Source organism: Lissotriton vulgaris, chromosome 6 (genome assembly GCF_964263255.1).
Source record: "Lissotriton vulgaris chromosome 6, aLisVul1.2, whole genome shotgun sequence".
Taxonomy (NCBI): domain Eukaryota; kingdom Metazoa; phylum Chordata; class Amphibia; order Caudata; family Salamandridae; genus Lissotriton; species Lissotriton vulgaris.
In genome coordinates, this window is record NC_141694.1 from 980441507 (window position 1) to 980466695 (window position 25189).

At 43.6% G+C, this 25189-nt stretch overlaps 1 protein-coding gene across 1 annotated transcript in view; it reads right to left on the reverse strand.

The window, feature by feature from the left end:
* The window catches only part of C6H6orf58 (chromosome 6 C6orf58 homolog), a 951187-nt gene that overhangs the window by 283298 nt on the left and 642700 nt on the right, over nt 1-25189 (reverse strand). The window contains exon 5 of the mRNA XM_086927013.1: nt 6921-7159. Coding sequence (XP_086783139.1) covers nt 6921-7159 — 239 coding nt within the window. The remainder of the gene's footprint in view (nt 1-6920; nt 7160-25189) is intronic.

Here is a 25189-nt window from a genome sequence, read left to right on the forward strand (position 1 = left end):
GTGACACACTCACTTTAAATACTGTGTGTCATTCTAAAGGAAAGGAGATTAAAACAACAGTGACACACACACTTATATGGAGAGCCACACAATATGCAGACAACAGTGACACACTCACTTTAAATCTGGTGTGTCATACAATTGCAAATCAAAGCTGCAGTGACACACACACTTATACGGAAGGTGGCGTCTTGGCTATACATATATACATAAAGTATTTGATTTGTTTATCTTGCTGTGACTTTAGTTCAGTGTTTACGCCATGAATGTAAACAATACCATCCTAGCCCCTGTCCCTTTCTTGAGTGCCCCGGGTGAGCCATCCATGGAATGGGATGACTGGTGTGAGGCATTCGAGAACTACATCGTAGCATTAGATGGCACAAAGTTTTCTGCTGTCAGGAAAAAGGCTTTATTACTGGGTGCTTTAGGGAAAGAGGGACAGAGAGTCTTTAAATATTTACCGAGCCCACCCTTAGATATTGATGATGTATATAAAGAGGCTTTGTTTAGGTTGTATACGAGATTTGCAAAACAAGAAAATGTTGTAATGCGCAGACATAAATTTTACACTGCTCCCCAAAGAGAGAATGAGACAATTGATGAGTTTGTGTCTAGGCTAAGGGAACTTTCTATGAAGTGTCAATTTGGTAATATTCAGGATGAAATGATCCGTGATCAGTTAATTGTGCAATGTCTTAGCAAAAAAACACAAGAGAAGCTGTGGGCAGCTAAAAACCCCACTCTCACTGAAGCAATCACGATTGCTAAGGTGGCTGAAGAAAGTGACAGATGCATGAAGGAACTTAAGAGGATACAACATGGGCACGCCAGCGGGCAAGAAGTTGCAGTGTTGCAAACAGATAGTTCAGAGGGTGTCAACCCAATACAAGGGAGACAGATAAATAGAGGAGGGAAGGCCACAACCTCGTTTAGTAAGAGTGGGCAACCAAACAGATTCAGACAAACCACACGTTCTTGCAACAGGTGTGGTAGTCCTTTTCACTTAGCTGATTCAAAGAATTGTACAGCTTTGTCCAGGGATTGTTTAAAGTGTGGAAAGAAAGGACATTATGCACGTATGTGTAGAACAAATAGTGGTTCTAAAAAGGTTGCCATAGTTGAAAGTGAAACCACTGATGATGAGGCGGAGGTAATGATGATTACATCTGCTGGTAGTCAAGAGTTAACGGAAGATGTTATTTTGTCTCGTCCAAAGGCGGATTTTGAATTGAATGGGTGTGTAATAAACCTGATGGTAGATACTGGGTCATTGTATACTATCATCCCAAAGAGTTTGTTTAATTCCTCATGCAAAGAGTCAACTCTTATCAAATCTGACATCACCCTGAGAGGTTATCAAGGCGTGAGCATTGGTGTTCTTGGGTTCTTTGAGGCCAATATTAAATTTAAAGGAAGGGTTACTCGAGGGAAGGTCTATGTGTCACCTCATGGCCCTGCCATTTTGGGATGGCTACATCAGTACGAACTAAACATAAGGGTGAACCCGAGAGCAGATCCACCTGTGTTGTGTATAGATAATGAGAACAAATGCAATAGTGTTCATGGAGATTTAGAGACCATTCTTAAAAGGCATGAGAATATTTTCAGTGAGAAATTGGGGGAAGCTGTTGGTTATCAACATATTATTAAAACTAAGAAGTGTATTGCACCTGTAAAACACACTGCAAGGAAAATACCTTTGTCCGCCAGAGATGAAGTTAGAAAGATTATCAAACAGTTGTTGGATGATAACATAATTGAACCTGTAGAGGCCACACAATGCTTAAGTCCTGTAGTTATCACACAGAAACCGGACAACTCTTTGCGTTTCTGTGTGGACATGAGAAGTCTAAACAAGGCTGTGATAATGGACAATTTTCCACTCCCCAACATCAACGAAATTGTTCTGAGTTTGGGCGGAGGTAAAGTTTTCTCGAAGTTGGATCTTCGCAGCGCATACCACCAGGTAAAACTTCACCCGGACTCAAGGCAATTTACTTCGTTCATCACTCCGGAGGGAACATATCAATTCAAAAGACTCCCTTTTGGCCTTTGTTCTGCGGCAAGCGCATTTCAAAGAATCATCACTGACGTCCTGAAAGGCATAGAAAGAGTGGTATTCTTCCAAGACGATATCCTAATCTATGGTTTAAATGTTGATGATCATAATGCTATTCTTAACAAAGTTCTCACCGCTCTTTCAAAGGCTGGTTTGACCCTGCGTAAGGAAAAATGTGTTTTTGCTGTTGGGGAAGTAGACTATTTGGGGTATCATGTGTCTGGCCTTGGGATTCAGCCAAAGAAGGATCTAGTAAGTGCAATATGCAATGTGCCTGAACCTGATGACAAAGACAAACTAAGGTCTTTTATGGGCATGGTAGAGTACTATGCAAAGTTCGTTAAGAATTTTGCGGAGAAAGTGGAACCCTTACGTGCCATCATGAGAAAAGGGAAAGGTTTTACATGGGGAGCTGACCAAAGAAATGCTTTTTCAATGATCAAACAAAATATCTTAGATGCTAATATCCTCTCAAGCTTTGTACAATCTTTTCACACTATCCTCACCGTTGACGCCAGCTCTGTTGGGATCGGGGCAGTTCTCACACAAAAAGGTGGTGGTAAACAGAACACTGTTGCGTTTGCGTCACGTTCCTTGACCGAGACTGAAAGGAATTACTCGGTCATAGAGCGTGAAGCATTGGCGGCTGCGTGGGCCACTCGGTATTTCCGTGTGTATTTGTGGGGGATCACATTCACACTCAGAACTGACCACAAGCCACTGTTGAAGGTTCTAGCTCCGGGGGGTATTAGGAATTGCTCTGGGCGGTTAGCGAGACTAGCTGTTAGCCTTCAAGAGTTTACGTGCAATGTGGAATACCTACCTGGTTGGTGCAACAGTGTTGCTGACTGCTTGTCGAGGTTGCCGGACACTAAAGTGCTGCCCAAGGAGTTGGTAACTGAGAGTGTAGTTGCGTTTTTAGATGACCTGGGGAGTAATTTACCCTCTTCTATATCCAAGGAGGAATGGGTGGAGGAGATGAAAAAGGATCTTGTAATGGAAGGGTTGATTAAGATGTGCAAGGAAGGGGTGTCAAGACAAAGTACAGTCTCACCTGCTCTTAGGCCTTACGTCCAGCTACAGGATGAAATGTCTTTATTGACTGAGTCCATCCTCGTGCGGGGTGAGAAATACATACCACCTGTTTCCCTTAGACCTTGTATCATTGCTTTGGCGCATGAGGGCCACCTAGGTCAAACCCTTACTGGCAAACGCGTCAAGGCTGATTTTTGGTGGCCGGGAGTTGATGCGCAGGTAAAGAGTTGGGTTGAGCAGTGTCAGTCGTGCAAAGAGTCAGAAAAGAGGCTACAGGTTCGCGCTAGTAAGGATACTAGGGGACAAATTGTTTCTGACGATGGCGCGTGGCAGAAGGTCTGTATTGACTTTATAGGCCCTTTTCATGACCTGCTGGATTCAGAGAAGTTTGCTTTGGTGTTAGTGGACTCGGCTTCTAGGTGGGTAGAGGTTGCTTTTATGAAGAGCATCACTGCTGAATCCACTGTCAAGGTTCTGGATGAGATTTTTAGGCGTGAGAGGATTCCTTCAATAGTTTTGACAGATAACGGCACACAACTCACCTCGGCGACCATGGAGAATTACTTTGTGTTTTTGGGCTTAAAGCACCTCCGCACGTCACTCTACAATCCTCAAGGGAACGGATTGTGCGAGAGGGTGAACAGACTTGTAAAGGGCACTATGCAACTTGCCTTAGCTTCCGGTCGGTCAGTGCAGAAGGAGATTAAAGAAATGTTGTGGGCATACCGCACAACTGTTCACAGTAACATGTCTGTCACACCTTTTGAACTCATGCGAGGGAGGCCTGCGGGTACGAAGCTGATTCCCACTTGGCTACATGGGAAAGTAGAAAGGAGCGGTCACAGTAAATTGGGAAATAGTGCTTCCACTAACAGAGCTGAAGGGGATTTAGTGAAGGTGAAACCGGGAGGGAATCAGAATATGTTCAACAAGTTCAGAGGACCTTACCAGGTAAAGTCTGTGTTTGGTAACTACATTAGGCTGCAGAATGGGCAAACTTGGAATCTCCGCAGGGTAGCACTCTACCAGAAAAAGGCCAAGCCTACCACTCATGTGCCTGTCACCAAAAAGGTTGTCGTTGAAGAAGTGTGCAGACCAACTCGCAAAAGAGTTGCTCCTGCTTATTTGAAAGATTTTGTGTAAATTTTCAAAGTTTTTGTGTAATTTTCGCCTGCCTAAGGAAGGGTGTGGGGTTACATGGTCTTATGTTACTTGAAAGTTACTTGAAAAGCTTATGTTCTAAGTAATGCCATTTACCAGGTTTTGTGTTACTTGGTACCTTATTTTAAAAGTGGAAACTGCGTGTTCTAAGCAGTGTCCTCTTTTTGTGTTCTGCTGTGCATCCTTGTTCAATTTACTTTAGTACGTCTTCCTTTTCCACTGTTTAAGGAAAGGAGATGTGTTATATTCTCCCTATCCTCAGCGTGCATCTCGTGCTGAGCTCGAGCTGCCTGCTTCCACTACGTGGCCAGTGTTCGGTCCTAACGGCCGTTATTGCCCGTTTGGTCCCGGTCTTGCTGGTCGGGTTTTTCTACCCCTTAACTTAAATAAACCATCTGACTGAACAAACTTCACTACGCGGCCTCGTCATTTGTTTATAACAGGTTCTAGTGAGAGAAGAAAGACTGAGTGAGGAAGGGATAGAAGGAGAGATAACCTGAGGAGGAGGAAAGAGGGAGAAAACGGAGAGGAGGGCGGGACCTGGGTGAGGACAAATACGGAGCGAGGCATGCCTAGAAGGAGTGACCATGTGAGGAAGAGGAAAGAGGGAGATAAAGGACAGGAGAGAGCAGCGTTCAGATGTGGCCTAATAGCCAGAGTGGCCGACCTTGAAGCTGGGGCACCAGGTTCAAGTCTCAGCGTCGGCTCAAGCCTCCTGTGATTCTGCGCAAAACACTTAATACCCTGCCTGAAAATTGAATGCATTTGTCTATAATGCAACTGGTGATCATGTAAAGCGCTTCAATACTTTTGGGTCAGGATTGCACTATATCAAACTGCAATTTTCTGTAGTAAGCAGATCTTGTGTGAGGTGGGTGGATGGGTGAAACACAGAAACAATAGACAGGCATGCCACAAGCAATGTACGATTCAGATATTGTCTCTTGAACGGGAACACTGTGTCCTTGGAACTATCTGGTAATCATACCCAATACTATTGTGTGAACGTGTTGCGATGGCCAACCAAGAGCAATGGTAAATGCGTTGCGATGGCCAAACAGAAGGAACAATGAGTGAAATCCCATGGGAGGGAACCAAGCACCCTAAGGAGGGGAGAGTACAACCGATGTACCATTCAAAAGCCAGCATTTGTGAATGGCACCACAAAGAACACATAGAAATCGATGGGCATGCTTGAATCCCAAATAGGAGATAGAGCATGCCTAAGAGAAAGCACATGCGCTCTGTTTAGGCTTGACCTAAAATAGAATATATTATGGTCACGTACCTCCTTCCTCCAATCAGTACACTCCAGCCGCCTCCACCCTCAGCTGAACAGCCAAAGAATATTCCTCCTCAAGGGGTGTGCAGGAGAAATCAGACTCAACCCCTTTATATTACAGGATATGTGCCTTGGTAAATGTCCTCCACTACAGCTCAACTTCCTTGCCGCATGTCCACCCTCCAAACTCCCCAGGAGGGCAGACATAGTTGAGGCGTGCTGTTCCGTGCAACCAGTGCCCTAGGATAGAGCCAAGTCTTTGAAGGTGTCAGGAAACGTGGATGCCACAGATGCCTCGAAAGCCGCAGAAAAGTGACAAATGGGGAAAAAAGCAGCACTCCCAGGACCAAAAAAATCAGGGGGGCATCGGAACAAATGTTCAGAAGTGAGTCAGCTGTAAGTTAAAAGTGGTGGTCCTTTGATTGCCCTGTGGCAAACAAACAATTGACAGCAACAGAAACGTGCGGGCAGGCTAAGGCGTGGCAGTGTAGTTGCAAAGCATATGCACAATAGTCAACAGGAAAGAGGAGCCAGCACCTGTGTAATTGAAGCCGTAAAGAAGTAGGGCATTACCACATTTCAGTTAATATTTCACCTGTTTTCTTCTTGGAAAATGTCTGAGTCAAACACTGCAGACACCTGGTGTTCACTAATGATGTGTAATCTCGATAATGTTTGTAACTCCTTTTACTGGCCCCTATTGGGATTACAGTTCTCTATTGGAATTAAGGGTCCACCGGTAATGAGTGCCTATGTTTCTCTCAGCCTTCCATGTTCTGACGAATATAAAATGAGTAATACTGTTTAAAAAATAAAAATATCGACCTTTGAGCACCTAAAACTGATTCGGCTTCTTATGACTCATTTATAGGAGACTGACATTAAAAGTTTTGTCCAAAAGATAAACAATGATGTGGATGTGCCCAAGGGTTGCCAAAGGCAAGGGATCTTAAGTACAATGGCAGAGAAAAGGCGGTCCAGATTCATATCAGGAGAAGTAATAGGACTTGGAAAGATCAGAAAACGAGAAAGGTGATGATGCTTACATAAGCAGTCCTAGGGTGGCAGTGACAGCTATTGGAAATGCAATTTGCTTTGTTGAACATTAAGGCCCAGTTTTATTAATTCTTCATGTCACCCAGCAAAGCACCCAAATGTTATGCAGGGCTTTTATAAATTCCGTGTACACATAAATAGAACTATTTTTAGCTGGAAATGTACATTTATGATCAAATATAGCTTCACAAAAGAGTGCCTTTTCAGTCTTTGACTATCGATAAGTGATGAAAGGATGAAAGAAACATTAAGAATGCTTGATTATCTTCAACCATTCTCCATATATTAAAAATCTGAAAACACATGCATGAAAAAGATACATACCGCTTAATGTATTTAAGTCTTGTAGCAGTTTTAACATTTGGCAGATCATGTTTTGTTTTGCTGTGAAGTCAGTGATGAATGGACATCTATCGGCATTCGTCAGTATACGGTGTGGTAAATATGCCATAAATATATTTATATTCTCATAGCCGGTTCCAAAATTGATAGCACCAATGAACTTCACCGCTGTTGCCCAGTCTTTGTTAAACTCTTGTTCAGGGTCTGACAGGAAATCTAATCTACAAAGAAAGGTAAAGGAGTCAGAGATGAAAATTACTCTTTTACTAGAATACACAATGCAGCTGCACATAGTGAAGTTTGATCACATTTGATAGAATATGCACCAGTGATCTGGTCATCAGGTATCTACAAAGAAGGTAAAGTTAAATGCAAGAGCATTGTGCGGTAAGAGTAAAATGTAGGTCTTCTCTATCACAAAATAATATCCTACCAGCCATCCTCTAAACCTAGTTTTAGCAACACAAAAAGTACACCATTACCATATACCCAAATGTAAATTGTGATGTTGTAATCACTGTTTGTAAACCTTGCTGTGAAAGGAGTTTTTGTCTTTCAAAAGAAATGTGTTTTTACTGAGGGAATGCTATTTCATTAGACAGAGATGACATTTCTTGATGAGCAAGAGTGCCTTATTTGCACTCCTCAGCCCTCATATGTTCATGTCTTATGTTATGCTTGTTAGAAGAGATGTCTCTCAGATGTCTCACTACATTCTCTTTCTAGCAATTTTTTCTTGCTACATCTCACTCACCATCCATGCCTCGCCCGAGCCGTTTTCCTCCACCTTACACAAGACATATTTTTTTCTCATTCACCAGCAATGCTGCAACTCGAATGAGCTTTGTGACTCTCTGTATCCAGGCTATGATCATTTCATGACGGCCGGGGGAAGAATCAGCACAACCATATGCATCATGGGATACAATGAATTGTTGATATAAGTTTGTACTGCTACTTACACAAATGGAGTAAGAGAAGATGATTCTTTTTTTTTTAAATGTTTTTATTTATTGCAAGAAAGAGCAAAAAGAAAAAAGGAAATCATATTTTGTTATACCTATATCATTACATAAATATATGTACATTACGCTGTCATTGTGCAAGAAGCAGAGGATTGCAGTATAAATATTATTTACAAGTATTCAAATCATAACAATAGTGCTGACATGCTGGTTCAAAACAATTACGTATTTAATTAATAAACGTTCCCCATATTTTTTCCCTCCCTTTTAATGTCTTAGGGCCCCTAAGTTTAGCAAGTGAAAGCTCCATTATATGTATTTCATGTATTAGGTGCCACCATTCCATGACATTAGGAGGTTCCTTCGAGATCCAAGTCCGCGCAATGACCAACTTAGCACAAGCAAAAATAATTGATATCAAATCTTTATAGTTACTATTAATATCTTGTATGTCTAGCAATATCAAGTGTGCCGAAAGACAGGCAAAGTTATGTGTCTACTATTAAGAGCCGCTGTTATTCCTTGCCAAAATGTTGTAAGTTTCGGACACTGATAAAGCATATGTTCTATTCCAGCAGCTTCCATACTGCATTTTAAGCATTTGGTAAGCTCATTAGAAATATTTCCAGAGGTCCAGCTAGCAATTCTTTGAGGCGTGTAGTAGATTTGAGTGACCGTTCTATAAAATTGCAGCCTCAAATTTGAAGATTGAACCACCCGGTTAATTTGTTTGAGCGATCCTGCAATCTGATTGGGGCTGATATTAACTCCTAATCTGTTGGTCCATTTGTCCCCCATTTTCGCACAATCCCCTGTTCGGCCTTTATTAAGACAAGCATAGCTCTTGCTGATAAGCGATTTAGTATAACTAGAGTAAATACATTGTAGAGTATCTGAGTGTTCTACTCTCCCAATTTTCATTTTATTGACCAAAAAGTCTTGTATCTGTATATATTTAAAATACATAGCATCGCTAATTTTATAGAATGTTTTTAGTATACTAAATCTCAAAAGGCCGTCTGATCCATATAGATCTCCTAAAGTGTTTATACCATGATCTATCCATTTTGTGCATGCGCCATCAGAAAAAATATATGGCATCCCTGGATTCCCCCAGATTTGTAGCTCAGCATTAAAAAATTGAATTTTGTCAATAATCATAATTTGATCCCAGATTCTTTTGATATCTCTTGCGGTCTTAAATTTGACCCTCTTGTAGTAATTTGGGTCATGCACGCGAAATAAAAACTGTTTACTTTGTACTCCCAGCATAAATTGATGATAGAATAAGGAACCTTCCTTGGACAAAAGGCTATGTATACGTTGGATAAAGGTAGCAAAAAAATAAATTTTAAGGTCCGGAAAATTCAATCCTCCCTTTTCTATTGAGAGTTTCAATGCGGTCATTGACCGTCGGGCTTTTTTATAGCCCCAGATATAGCTGCTACATATACTCTCTATTTTCGTAATATATAAATTATTCAATTGCATAGGGATGGATCTAAATAAATACAATATTTTCAGTACAATCTTTATTTTGATTATATTTATACGTCCTACCAGACTGAGTGGTATCTTATGCCAATTTTTAAGATTAGCAGCAATCTCTTTGAGTAGAGGGTCATAATTCAGTGCTATGATTTTCCCTATATCGGCAGTAAGTTTAACTCCTAAGTAAATAGCATTTGAGCAAAGCCCGAATATCGGTTGTATAGGCTTATAGTTCGCAATTACTTGAGCTTTACTCACATTTAACCTATACCCTGATATGGCACCAAATTTGCTAGCTTCCTCAATTATCTTAAGTATGGCCAGAACTAAGTCGGTAGTGTATATAGCTATATCATCAGCAAAAGCTGTGATTTTCAGACTCTTGCCTCCATGCTCTATTGAAATTATATTATCCTGAGCTGTTAGTGCATTTAAGAATGGCTCCAAGGCTAAAGCGAATAACAGGGGTGATGGAGGACACCCCTGCCTAGTCCCCCTTTTGATTGAAAAATTAGCCGAATTGGCTCCTAGATAGCTAACTATTGCTGTTTGTGATTCATATAGAGATTGAATCCAACCAAGATATTGTCCCTGTATTCCATATGCACTCAACGTCGCCCATAGGTACTCCCACCCCACTCGGTCAAATGCTTTCTCTGCATTTAACATAACCATTCCGAGTGGGGCGAGAGTAACTGCGGCGACGTCGAAAGCTGTGACAGCAGTATTAATATGAAGAGAAGATGATTCTAGCTGATTGACTTAGGAGTCAGCTTGTAATAGCCAATGCTTTATCAATCCTTCCGAATCATTCTAACCAAGGGAAATTAAGCTTACCGTACCTATATCAGAGGCCAAATTCTACTCTATAGGTTGAGTAATAGTTAGGTAGGGAACTAAGCCTAGATTAAGGGGACCAGCGAGGACAATGAATTGTTGATATAAGTTTGTACTGCTACTTACACAAATGGAGTAAGAGAAGATGATTCTTTTTTTTTAAAATTTTTTATTTATTGCAAGAAAGAGCAAAAAGAAAAAAGGAAATCATATTTTGTTATACTTATATCAGTACTCCTTCCTAATCTGAAAACATATTCCACACTATGGGAAGACCCAAATGTCTGTGAGTACTCTCCAAATGAAAAGCTTCTGCCACTTGGGCCTTCTTGTGGCACATTGAAATCATAAAGGACCAGTGCAACTCCCTGTGTCTTGACATTATCTCTTCCTATACTCTCCCAAATGGTCCATCCCAGCTAAGGGGTCGATTATGATGCCACCCGGGAAACTCAGAACGGGTGAATCCAATTCGGAACCTATGATTCCGACTGAATCGCACACCTTTCCAGACAACAGATTAGGATGCAAGGAAACTGTTCGAGCTGTCTGAATCATTTCCGAATGGCATTCGAACAGCCAGAGTCATTCAGAGCCAATTAGTACAGCTCTATGGACACAGTTTCCAAATGAGTAATTCCGATGACCGAATGGGACAGCCATTCCGAATCGGTCAGCCTGACACAAAACAGCTGTCAGAATCTGACTTCGGGGCCCGTAGCAGACCCCCCCTTCACTTGTAGGCCTCCGGTGGGGCCAATGGGGGTATCCAAGGGACCCCTCTTACAAACCATGCACAGTGTGACTGGCACCATGGGGTGCCTGTCACAAGGATGCATGTTTTTTCCCAACCACCCCTTTTTTCAATGGGAGCCTGTGTTCTCACTCGCAATACAGGCTCCAATTGAAGTCAAAGCGAGTCCAACCAAATGATGTTGGGAAGCATCGTAATCGGTCGGACTCGCAGAAACTGAGTCGGTCGGAAACGATTCCAAAACCGATTTGGTCGGAATAGTTTCTAAACTACATCATAATCGACCACAAAGTGTTCAGTGATTGCCCCAAAATAGTTGCCCTGCTGATAAAAGTAATCTATTGTCTCTTGGCTGCACCCCTTTCACACTTAATTGAGATGCAAATTACAGTCATTACAAGGAAGGAAAAGTCTGCTGTTTATTAGTGTTAGGTTTTTACGCTGCTCATATGATGATTTTTTTTAAAAAGTTACCTTCACCAAACTGGACTAGATTTTCTATAAACAGTAAAAAGAAAGTTTGAAACAGTTTTCTAGCCCAAAATTGGAAAATAAATCTTTTTTTGAAGCAGTGTTCATCATAGAAAAATGACACTTTACCTAAACAGTGAAAAACAAAAATTGCTAGCCATTCACAATGGGGACGGCTGTTTCTTTCATATTTAGCATAGCTCACAGTAAGCACCCAACCTTATGAGCTTACAGGGTACACCTAGACTTATTTACTGTATAAAAGTAGGTTTTGTTACATAGAATAATACTTTCCTATGACATATGTTACTGCACTATTTTACATTGCAGCCAGAAAGACCACTGTTAAACCTGAACCTCTCTGCAGGTTCACCCACAAACGTTTTGTCTTTACCCTTTTGCTATATTTGTTTTTGCTGGCCTTAGGGCTCTGTGCACTTTAGCACTGATTAGCAGTGGTGAAGTGCTTATCCTTTTTCCTCTAAACAAGGTTGAATTAGCTTACACACAATTGGCATATTTAATTTACTTATAAGTCCCCAGTAAAGTGATACTACGTGTACCAAAGGCCTGTAAATTGCATGCTACTAGTAGGCCTACAGCATTTTTCAATTTCAATTTAAATCTTTATTCGGCACTTAAAAAGACACCATAAAAGTACATACACAATACATACACATTTTTATATATTTTAAAAGTGGGTTTAAAAATGAGTTAAAAAGAATGAGCTAAAAATTCATTTCATTTACAAAGAGGAAAGGGAAATTTTCATAATTGGGTCTCTGTTTAAGTAGCATTATTACAGTCAATTATTTCTCTGGTGTTCCTTAACCTCATTGCAACCCTGATAAAACTTACTGTACAAAACAACGTGTGTGCATCTGAGGCTTCCTGGAGAAACCTCAGGGCCATTTTTGCTTGTCTAAGTTTAGTTTCTTTCAGAATCCCTACTAAAAACTTGCGTCTTGGGACAGAATAAAAGGGGCATAACAGAACAAAGTGAAGGGTATCCTGCGGAGACCTAGCGTCGCAGCCGCAGGTACCCTTAGCCTCCAATGTAAGAGTGAACACAGAGGGGACGGCAAGTAGATGAGGTAGCATATTTAGTCTAAACCGAGTCATATAGAATCGGTCCTGGGCATTATGCATCACAGTGAGGTATGGTTTCATTCGTTGTTTCTTTGTCAGTAAGCAATAAGATAAAACAGTAGGCTTACACCTTTCCACCTCGGCCCTAGTCGTGAGTGTCCATTCTGAGAAGAGTTTTTTAACCATTGTTTTATTATGGCCGGTTAAGGATTCTGGGGCTGTAAAAAGATTTTTACAGCCGATTGCCTCCAGGGAGTCCTTTACATACTTCAGCCATGGTATATAACCCCCTCTGTCACGTTTCAGACAGTCTTTTAGGATTTGTCTTGTGAGGTCCGCTTCTAGGTTAATCCAGATTTTAATCCAGGCAACGAGGGGTTTGATTTTAATACGGTCTTCAATGTAGGGCTCCCCTACTTCCTCATGGATGATGTAGGCCGGGGTGCTCTGCGGCAATTTCAAGATTCTTTTAAAGAACTTGTTTTCTTCCACCTGGATCTGCTGCAATTGTTTGTCTATGAAACCCCATACTTCTGCTCCGTAAGTGACCTTGGCACAACATACTGATCTATACAGGTTTAGCATTTGCTCTGGGGACCATCTGCCAAGTCTTCTCCCGTAACCCATGATGGCTCCTGATGACGCCACCAATTTCGCTGCGTGTTTGTTCGCCAGGGAGTTAAAATGTAATTGTTCGTTGAACAGTACACCAAGATACGAGAAAGTCTTAACCTGTCCAATCTTGTGTGACCCAATTTTATAGGTAAACTTCCCTTTTTCTTTAACTCCTGCTGACATGACGTAAGATTTTTCCAGATTTGTCGATAGGTCAAGTTTAGCCATAAAGTCGACAAAGCCATTGATCAACTTCTGCAGCCCCAATGGTGTCCTGGCTAACAACACCGCGTCGTCCGCGTAGAGTAATACGGGCACCGCTCGGTGTCCTATTTGGGGTGAGTCCACACGCAATTTGAGTAGTTCTTTGTCCAGGAGATTAACGTATATAGAGAACAGAAAAGGCGCCAGGATGCAGCCCTGCCTCACTCCACTGGTACATGAAAAGGGCTCAGTCCTGCTTCCCTCTCGGTTGTATCGTACTGTTGCGGAAGTGTTCCAGTGTAGAGTTTTTAGGACGTCTACCAATGATTGTTCCACTCCTAAGTTTGACAATAGAGTCCAAAGTTTTTCTTTATTTACACGGTCAAAAGCCGCGGAGAGGTCCATGAACCCCATGTATATAGCCCCCTTGCCAGCGATGGTATATTTGTCCGTCAGGAGGTAGAGATTCAAGCATTGATCAGTGGTAGATCTGCCCTCCCTAAACCGATATTGGATGTCTGTCAAGACCTGGTTCTCCTCCGCCGATTCCTGCAAGCGATGTAAAATGACACGGCCCAATATCTTGGCCGTCACGTCTATGAGGGATATAGGGCGATAACATTGGGGGTCATCACGATTCCCTTTTTTGTAAATCGGGACTATGGTTGCTGTTGACCAGGAACGAGGTAGCGCTGCCACCACTGCCTCGTTCAGAACCCTCGTGAGCAGTGGAGCCCATAGATCTATATTGCTCAGGTAGAGGTCGGGGGTATACCATCAGGGCCGGGTGCTTTGTTCTTACTCAGTCCTGCTATTGCCAGTTCCACTTCTTCCAGGGAAAAGTCCAATTGTGTATTTTGGCTTAACCTCGGTCCTTTACCCTGGGTTAGTTGTCCTGTATGATTATAGAGGCTCTGGAAATGGGTCTGCCATTGTTCCGGTAAAATGGTATTTGTTATTTTGGGTACTCCTGGGTCCTGGAAACATGGTGTGTTAATAACTTTCCAGAATCCCGATATATCTCCCCTTTCTGCCGAGTCCCTTAGATCCTCCCAGGCTTGTATTTGTAAGCTCTTTTCGCGGGATCTCGGTGCTTTTTTGTATTCTGTTCTGTACTGTGCTATTTTAAGATTGTCCCTGGGACGAGACTGGAGGCTGAGTTTAAGGTTTTTATGCGCCTTAGTACAGTCAGAGTCGAACCAACGCGGGGTAGGGGGTACTTTACTGTCTTTAGAAGTCTTCAGTAAATTGTCTACATGGTGTGCAATTTCTTCAAATGCACTGACCACTATTGCTCCCCCCACGCTGGGATCAAGGCATGTATTTATAGCGTTTTGCCCTTCTGTTATTAATCTTCTGTAGAATTTATCTCCGTCTATCTTAGCCCACTTGATCCTCCTCCCCTGGTCCACTGCCTTTTCTACAATATCTGTTCTACGTGGAGATTTTTTTAAATTAAAGCCTTTTGATACTAAGATCAGAGGGTTATGGTCGCTAAAGGTGCTTGTGTCTATGGCCATGCTGCTAATACTTCTCTTTATAAGGGGTGAAGCTAAAATGAAGTCAATGTACGAATGGCAGCCTCTGCCTTTGAATGTTGGGTTAGGATCTCCATTTCTTCCTAGCTCTATCAGGTCCATAGTATGGGCCAGATTATGCCTTTTTGTTAGTTTCTCTAAATCCCATCCCTCAGTTGTATGTGCAAAATGTGGACCTTTTGATACGGTGCATTGTGACCAATCCTTGTTCAATGGTCTTAGGTTCTCGCAAAGATGACAATTGAAGTCCCCCATAAGTATTATACTGGGGGGGTTGGGTGTCTTATTTAATAGATCGGGAGTCCAGTTCTTTTGTGACGGACTCCTTTCCCATCGTACCTATAGCTTTGTACCAATTTAATAAAAGGAGGTTGAGCCTTTTAAAGCGATACCCTACCGCTTGTATGTTTCGTGAATCCCAGATATAATTAAACCAGGTCCCTTGAATAAGGAGATCAACATACATTATTAGTCCCCCAATCGCTCTCCCCGATGGTGATTTTATGGCCGGGACAGAAAAGCATTTATACCCCTCTATGCTATACAGATTTGGGTCAACCGCCCATGTTTCTTGCAGGCATATGATTTGGAAGTTATTTATGTAATTCCGCCATTCCTGGTATTCATATTTATCTGCTAGTCCTACAATATTCCAGGATATAATTCGAAGGCTATCCTGGTTGTCCTCCAGGGGAAACCCTTTTGGTTCCCTTAGTGAATGCACTACCTTAACTTCCCCTATTGTTGTTATATTGGTGCGGGGTTCTAATGTAATTTCACTGTTCCGCCTAATTCGAACGGGGGTTATTTTTTGATCTAGTTGCTCTATTGTTTTCATTCCCCCTTTTTTGTTTTCAGATTCCTTATACTGGCCCCCCTACCGTCACTATGTCCTGGGGTACTCGATGTACGAATTCCTGTCCCAGTGGGCCCTTCCTCTTCTAGTCTCTTCATGGGGTGTAAGATACTGGTTTCCTCCAATACAAGTCAGTCCACCTCTTCCAGAGCACTGAACCTATTCTAGTGCACATGTTGAGATAGAAAGGGGTCATAAGCTGGGGTGCCTTGGCAAGGCATTTGCCATTGGGTGAGTCTATGCTGTGGTTCCAGCTGCTGAACCCTACTCATTCTATATGCCTGCGCTGGTCTTTGGGGTATATACGGGTAAAAATATGATAAATGTAAGGGGTGAATTTGTGTGTGAGATCTGCTGGGGGGTGCATTGCATATGTAATTCACTGCTGCAATGTCTCTGAAATTGATTGTTATTATGTCCCCTGCTATTGTTTTTATTCCTCTCCCGATCCACTCCCCCCTTCTTACTGTAAGTCTTTCGCCACAGATATTTGGAGGTAGGGGTCTATTTATCTGCAGCCATTGCACACATTTATTTTTTTAGTTCCAAGTGTGTTTCCCTTTTTCCCTCTTTCAATGGTGGAACTCCTGTCAATACGACCACAAAGGGCAAAGCTTCAGGTGGGAGATTGATTGTCCGGAATCGGGTCGATCTTAGTTTTTCAGGTGCATTTTTTACTGGAGGGGGGTTTGTGGTGGTCTTTTCTTTTGGGGTTTGGTCTGTTTTATCTTTTGAGGCTTGGAGGGTTCCTTTGCCTTGTTTTGTTTGGACCTGTGAGGTGGCACTAGAGCTGCAAGGGTTAGGGGGTATGGGGACGTTTTCTACTATTGGGGTGTTCATTTGCCTGACTTTCTTTAGTCTGTTTGCAGTAGGTTCATTAACTAGTTCTGCCTTGTCTTTTGGTGTCTTGTTAGACATACCTCCATCTTGTCCCGCTTTAGATAATGCGCTGTCATGTCCCAATTGGCCTAGTGGGGCCAACCCCCTTGTTGTTTATTAGAGATGTTAGTCTGTTGATTTTTGACATAAGGGGTTTGATTAAGGCAGTGATCGTGTCTTCTAGGTCTGCTTTCAGGTCTGCTACCATGTTTGCCACCCAGCAGGGTATTCCTGGTGTGGAGGTAGTTATAGGTGCCACTAAATTATGATTTATTGTATTGTTTTGTCCCTTTTTTCCCCCTGTTTTTGACCTTCTCTAGATATTTTTTCTTCAGTGCTACTTGAGGTCGCCTTTTCTGTGGGGCACACAGTGCTTAAATTGGTCTGGATGTTCACTGTATCCCTATTGTTCTCAGTGGGGGCCTGGGCACATGGAAGCTCGGCAAAGGAGAAAGTAACACCAAGGCTAGTGTCTGGGTCGTCTGTAGCATCTAAAGTGACTACAGAAAGATCAGTTGTTACTTCTTGTGTGTCTTGGATGATTGTCATTGGTGGTAGGGACAGCCTCCTTTCTGTATTTGCTATCGCAGTGGCTACAACCCCTATTGTCTGCTGTAGCATTTTGTCAATCGCTGTGAGTGTAGGTACTGATTGTGGGGTGTCCACCTTCTGTTTGGTACTAGATCTTAAGGTGGGCATCCTGGAGCTTTTGGTTACCTTCCTCATACTTAGACACCAGTGAGTCACAGCATGGAAAGCTCGAGTATCCGTTTATTGATCAGGTTGCATAGATGCCTTGTGTGAAATAGTGGAAAGGAGTGAGGAAGGTTAGGGGGGTGGCCCGGCCCGGCCTCTTCTGGCCGTAGAGGGCCCGCTCTTTGCCCAGCCTTAGCCCGGCGCTCCCGCGATGCGGGGGGTGACGTTGGTTTTATGGCGCCTCCTGGCGCGTAATCCCCCTTAGCAGGGCCGCGAGGGAGCTTGGGATATGTAGTTCCCAGCTCCCCTCGGTCCTCCAAACACAGCGGCCGCGCACAAGTGAAGGGGCTGCGGCAGCGTGGAGTGACCGGTGGCGGTGTCTGGCAGCGTTGTGGGCAGTAACTTTCTCGCTTCTTTAGCCCCAGTGAGGTTGGCAGCAAGGTAGAGTTTCAATCAATTCCCCCGCTCCACCGGGGGTGACGTTGGTTTTATGGCGCCTCCTGGCGCGTAATCCCCCTTAGCAGGGCCGCGAGGGAGCTTGGGATATGTAGTTCCCAGCTCCCATCGGTCCTCCAAACACAGCGGCCGCGCACGAGTGAAGGGGCTGCGACGGTGTGGAGTGACCGGTGGCGGTGTCTGGCAGCGTTGTGGGCAGTAACTTTCTCGCTTCTTTAGCCCCAGCGAGGTCGGCAGCGAGGTAGAGTTTCAATCAATTCCCCCCCTACAGCATTTAATTTGCTACCCACTTAGGTATCCCAGTTAAAGTGTATCAGGCCTGCCATTGCAGCTTGTGTGCCGCCATTGCAGCCTGTGTGCCCAGTTTTATAACTGCCATTTCCACCTGGCATAATGAGATTCATATCTTTATTTCGGCATCATGTGCCATAAAAGGTACAGATAACATTGAATGTAAAACAGTAAATATTAAGATATATACAAGCATAAAAACATGTAAAAAACGTTATACAAATATAAGGACCCGCCATTGGACATTCTCAGACTATCTGACTCAGGGTTTTCCATTATAACAATTTTTCATAGATCCCCATTTAGAAGATGTCTCCTCCTGTGCCAGACAGACCCCAGATATTTGGCTAAAGCAAAGACAATATGACCAGATAGATCCGTCTTTAAAACCCTGTATGCTTGCAGGCAACGGGAGAAGCCCAAGTTTTTACATAGTGGGACAATCCATTTTCTCCGCTCCTGCACATACGCATTACAGAAAAACAATATGTGCAATTCAGTTTCTTGTTCGGATTTGCATCCGGGGCAATGAGACGGGGATGGGTCGGCCCATTTACTAGTAAGGGCACGTAACGGTAAGCTACCATACCTCCATTGGAGATACAGTTTCCTGATTGATGTTGGGGCTATGATGTCTAGGGCAATTTCGAACCTATAGCTGTCCTTGATTATTAAAAATGATGACGTTAGGGTGCCAGGGGAAGTTCCTTGCATATGGGTAGCAAATTTACTTTCCTGATACTGGATAATAAGCTGCCTCCGTGTAACCCCGGGACAAGATGTAAGCGGGTCAGACCATAGGATGGGAATCCCTAATTTCCTTAGTTCTTTCCTAATAAAATGTAGCCATGGAATTTTCCCGATGTTTGGGAGAGTAAGGATTTCTTGCAGTTCTAACCTATAATTAGCTAACTCAGGAACTGACCAGATCCTACGCCAAAATAACAGGGGCCGCAGGCCCATGTCTTCGTCCAAAGGTCTCAGGGCCAAGTCAAGTCTAATAGGCAGCAAGGGTGTGCTAGAAGGAAGCGATAGGAGCTGTCTGATAAAATTGTTCTCGGTTACTACCAGATCACGGTTGCACGTGTGGCCCCAGAGTTCACTTCCATACATAGCCGCTCCCCTAGCTTGTGCTCTGTAAATCTCTAGGGCGGGACACACCGGCTTGAAAGTGGATTTATTTTTGGGGATTGTTTAGTAATTCCGCCTGCTATTTGGGCCAACTTTAATTGCGCTTTCTCCCGTTGGTGTACCCATGACATTTTTTCATTTAGGGTGATCCCTAGGTAGTCAAAGGTTCGGACCCTCTCTAGCATATTAGATCCAATGGAAGGATTGGAGCGAGCTCGAGATGGAGGGTTGAAGACCATATATTTGGTCTTCAAAGCATTGATCTCTAGGCCATGGTCTTTACAAAATGCCTCGAAGCCATTGAGAACTCGCTGAATCCCCATTGGGGACTTGGAGAGCAGCAGGGTGTCATCCGCAAACATAATTGCGGGCACCTTGCTGCCTCCAAGTTTGGGAGCATCTGTATTCTCAACCCCATTCAAATGCGCTATTACTCCGTTGACAAAGAGGCAGAACAGGGTCGGTGCAAGCACACAGCCCTGCCTAACCCCTGTGTCAACGGGGAATTTGTTGGACAATGTCCCTTCCCGGCCACATCTTACCTGGGCGTAATTATCAGTGTGTAATCTGATAATCATAGTTAATAGGTGTTGTGGGACCCCCAAACCAGAGAGCACGGACCAGAGTTTCCTACGCTGTACCAGATCGAAGGCCGCTCTTAGGTCAACGAATACAGTGTAGAGGCTGCCACCCTCCAGCTGTACCGATTTCCAAAATATCATGGAAAGTCGAAAGACTTGGTCTACAGTGGACACTTTATTCCTGAAACCCGCCTGGTATGGGCTCAGGACTGAGTGATCTTCGGTCCATTCTAATAAACGGTCCAAGATCAGCCTAGCAAAAATCTTTTGGGGGACGTCTATTAAACTAATAGGCCTATAGTTGGCTGAGAGCAGAGAAGAGCCCTTCTTGAAGATGGGTACAATCTCTGCCCACAGCCAAGTACCTGGCATAATACACTTTTTTTGGGCCCAAACCTTGAGTCACTCGTAGGTTAGGCCCCAGACAGCCCGCAAGGCAGAGAGCAGTGTATTTAAAGAGTAGGACATGTGCTATTTAGTTTTACATGTCCTGTTAGGGAATAACTCTTAAATTCATTTTTCACTACTGGAAGGACTACCTTGCCAATAGGATAACATTGGAGTTTTCTTATTACATTTATTAGATTGTAACTTCCACATGGGAACAGGTGATTACTTCATGTTTGATGTCTTTGGAATTGCAATGAAAAGTCCTCTCTTATGGTAAAGTCAGTTTTTAAAGTACAATTTTGAAAATGCCACTTTTAGAAAGTGGGTGTTTTCCTACCATAGCCATTTAGTGCCTGTAGCCTGTCTCTGGGTCACAAGACTGGGTGTAGCTGACAGTTGGGATGTGTGTATTCCTCTTAGACAGCTATGTATATTAGAAAGTTTGCATGTGCTTTGATGGGCCATCACTGTCAGGTTGGGACGGCGTAGCATGGGCAAAGTTCTACTTACAGTTGAATAGGCTGTGTTCTGCCTCCACAAAAAGGGCTACATACCCCCTGGAGTTAGTCTCGAGCCATGGCAGGGAATACACCTGTTCATTTCAATAGGAAACCTCTAAAAGTTCTCCTACTTCAAAGGAGGCACCTAGTATAAATATTGGACCTCCGTCAACTAACTCATCACTACACATCTGGACCGGGTAACTTGGCCATGAAGAAGGAACGCTGTGCTGCTGAAAGAACTGCCACTCTGCTGGACTGTTGCTTTGAAGGACTGATGGTCTGCTGTGCTGATATGCTGCCCTCTTGACTAAGGCTTTAGGGACAGAAGGCTCCAACAACCTTAACACCGGAACCTGGACTCTGTCGTCTGTGAGTACTACCCTGCCAAGTGTTGCCAGCCCTGGACCCCTGTGAAAGGGCCTGAAGGTGCTCTGCCAGCAGCCCACCTATAGATCCGGCACAACTGACGGATCTCCTCTGCTGGGTGGTACAACCCTGAGTAGAACCAAAGCACTGCCTCCCAGCTCCATTGGAATGGCCGCTGTGCAATACATCCCTAATGCAAGACCTTACATCGCAAGTCTCTTGTTGACAAGATCTTCAATGAGGACGCAGGCCCTTGAATGGTAGACTTGCAGCTTCTCAGAACCCACACATTGGCTCAGCTGCATGGTGCATCCTCGATGCTGGATTTCGCATCACAACCCCTCATCAACATGATCCTCTAAAGCAACGTATAACCTTACATCACAGCCTGGCAGCCCCTCAACACATCCTCGATGCAGGACTCTGCAACTCTCTGCAACCAGGATTCATGATACTCATGTTCAATGGGCCTAAGTGGGTGCCTGTAGCCAGCCTACAATCAATTACTGTCAGCCTGAACTTGTGACTCTGTCCTGGTCTAGCGCAACAAGATATCCACAGTTGGCATTTTGTGCTTTTTGGCACTATTTTCACTCAAATCTTCAAAATTGCATGCCTCCAGTTCTACTGATTGGAATTTTGTCATTTTGTTCTTATGTTATTTCCTAAAATTTACATCATTTTGCTAAACTGGTGTGGGATTGTCCTTGTGTTGTTTTTTCATGGTATGAGTGTTTGAAGTGCTACATACATACTTACACATTATCTCTAAGTTAAGCCTGACTGTTCTGTGCCAAGCTACTTGTAGGTTGGGCACAGGTTAGTTTGGGATTTGCTTATGACTTCACTCTGACAAGGATTGTGTTTGTTACTTATGTAGGGTTTTACCACCCTCAGCTAGTAATCCAATGTCTTATGACCACAATTAAATTATGCGTTCTCAATCATACATGTGGGTAGTGTAAATGTGCACTTCAACCCATGTGTGGCATTTAACTTCTGTCTCACTGTTCCATTTCCTCTCCCGACTTAGCTGGGCCTTATTCTAAAGTTAAATATTCCAAGTGTGTTTACCCAATTTTTGGGCACTATATCAATGGCCATTATAATAATGGTGTTAGGGAAAGAGCACACTGACCGTGATACCGAACAGCAGTACACAGAGTCACAATAGCCCCAGAAGTAGCTTCATGTCAGGCAAAAAATCGAAGGATACCTGGCAGAAAACGGGAAATTATGACGAATAATAGGGTGCAACACAAATTAACCTAACACATATGATTTATTTTCATACCTATAGCTGCAAGATTTTGCCATACCTAAAAACATTCAGACAGTTGCTTATTCATTCCTTTCACAATCATGACTTTAATTCACCATCCTCAAGCTCGCCGAGGTGATAACATCTTTAGAGGCCAAACACTGACAAGAAGCATAAACAAAATCATGAAGTCTAGCTTTACATAATGTGCTAAATAAGCATGCCCACATGGACACAGACTAATTGTGTCTTGTTTTTGGGAACTCAATTTCTTTCTGTGCCTCCTGTGTCTATATTTCTTTATTGCACAAGATTGTGGTTCTGCTGGCTTCCCATTTCTTAACGAGTTAGGTGCTAAGAACATGCTGGGTATGTCCTCAGGACCATTGCCTGGGTCCTGAGTACGTGCCCAGTGTGTCCTTGCACCACCATGGGGGAAGCACTGGCACTTCCCTTTTGCTCCCACCAGATGCCCCCACCAGGTATGACAGCTGAAGCGCTTCCGCTGCCACCTCCTCCCCGGCACCAGAATGACACTCACTAGACACCAGAGATATGTTTTTGGTGCTAGGGGCAGCCAGTTAGGCAAAAGTCGATCCCCAAAATATATGGGCAGATGTTTTGGCAGTTTCTCCCTCCCTGCTGCAGATTGCCTACTTCTTAGGCTCATCTGCCCCCGGGATAGGGTGGTGGGAGGTGGAAAGCTTATAGGCACCAGTGACTCTTTTATTAATATTGTTTGCAAAAAGAGCGATCACCATGGCCTCCCCTTCTAGGGCACAATTTTCCTTTATTTCTGCCGCCCAAGGGTGCATATGAGCTGTCATTTTAGGCCAATCTGGGGGTGGAAACCATTAGACAGCAGTGAATTGAAATGCATTGCATGCATGGCGAGAAGTAGTCCCTTGGGCAAGGGTCGCTCCCCATTTTTTAAAATGGCATCTCCTTTGTTTTCCATCCCACCCTTAGGGGAGGTTTGTACATTTTTTAGGTCGATCTGCTCCAGGGGGTGGCGCAAAATCACAAGACACAAGGGAAATAATTATTTGTATAGGTTGGGGTAGCAGCCCATTAGGTAAGGGTAGCTCTCCATTTTGAAACAGGCATATCCTCTGTTTTCCGCACCCAAAGGGGGCAGATGGGTAATATTTTAGGCAGTCCTGCCCCAGGGGAAGGCAGAAAAACCTAGACACCAGGGAATAGGTATATTTGTGTGAACTAGTGATTGGCTGGTGGTGCGTGTGAATTGGTGTTTGCATGGCGGAGTGTGTGGACTGCTGTGTGTCTGGCATGTCTGAGAACTGGAGCTTGGCTGGTGGTGTGTGTGGACTGGCGTATGGTTGGCAATGTGTGGCTGGCATTTGACTGGGGTTATGTGTGTACTAGCATGCTGCTGGCAGCGAATGTTGCTGGCATTTGACTGGTGGGTTTGTGTGAACTGGTATGTGGCTTGGGTAGGGGTCACTTCCCTCTGGGGCTAATTGTTTTGAGGTCTCGCTAGAGCCAGCACATGCGCTGTCTAGTGAGACATTTAGTAGATGCTTTAAAAGTGCTACCTTGCTGGCCACCAGCTTGCTATTACGTGCACAGGCGCGCGCGACGTCCACAGCACTTTTTCCCATTGCGCGTGCAAGCGCGCACCACTTGCGGTTTTTTTATTTACTTATTGTGTGCGCGCACACAACTCCCGGTCGCGCGGCCAATGCTTCTTTTTAATACTGCCTGGCAAGCGCCTCATTTTCTTGACATATGCTTTGGCAATAAATGTATCATAACCGCATCACATAGATCTGCATTGTAGTCTGTGCCCAGTAAATTATGGCAAAAAATCTTACTTTCAAAAGACTGAGTAGGAACACTTTAAATGACAACGGCACCGCACTGCCATGGCTTATCTTGCCAGTGTAAGTAATTCTACTTGCGTCACTTAAGGAGCGGCTAGGTGCTGGTGGCATGCTGCTTCTCTTCAGACAGAGTGGTCTATTAATCCAAACCAACACTTTTTGAGACAAACCCTTTCCTGTCCCTGCTGAGAGCTTTTGAAAACTGGCATGTGAACATAGTCGTTTTTTAAAAAGTAATGTTGCTGTGCTCACCCATGCACACGGATCACTGGCATTCAATCATCCAAATGAACTTCAGATGTTTCATTTCCGTGCAACCTGCCGCGTAACATGAGTTAACCAGGCCACCGAAAATAGGCATTTTTTTCACGTGAATACTGCAACCAAAATAAAATACTCAAGGATGCTTAAGGCCACGGCCTGTAGTTTAAAGCATATCAAGTTAGTCAAACATTTCACGTAGGATCGCTCTGTACAAGGGTACTTAAAATAGCGCCAAAGCATGGTTTAGTGAATTTTTTCCTATATCATACATGTGAAATTACAAATATGTTGAAAGACAAGTAGCCAAAATGTGTGGGAGACACCCAATAAATGATGAAAACAGATGATGTTCCTTCTTTTCTTTTCATTATTCACATTATCATGCCTAGCTGTCCATTGGCCAAGTCGTGTGTGCACCATTCTGTCAGTCCTGTCTTTTTCGCCAAAAGCCACTTAGGTGCTGTGATATTTGAACCCATGCTTTGATACTAATTCATACTTTGGCAGCCAGGGCCTTTGATGCTCATGACGAGCTCAGCTCGTCATGAGGCACGGTTGAGCTGTGCTGATGACGAGCTGAGCTCGTCATGAACAATGGGAATAGAGATCATGCAGCACAGGAGGGGAATTGCTGCAGCAGCGATGGTGTTAAACTGTCCCCGGCAGAGGGACCGTCCCCCCAAGTGTATTATAAATGACTGCCAAGCATGCGGTCATTTATAATGGATTGAAAAGAACCGCCATCACAGTGGTTCCTGCCAATGTATTT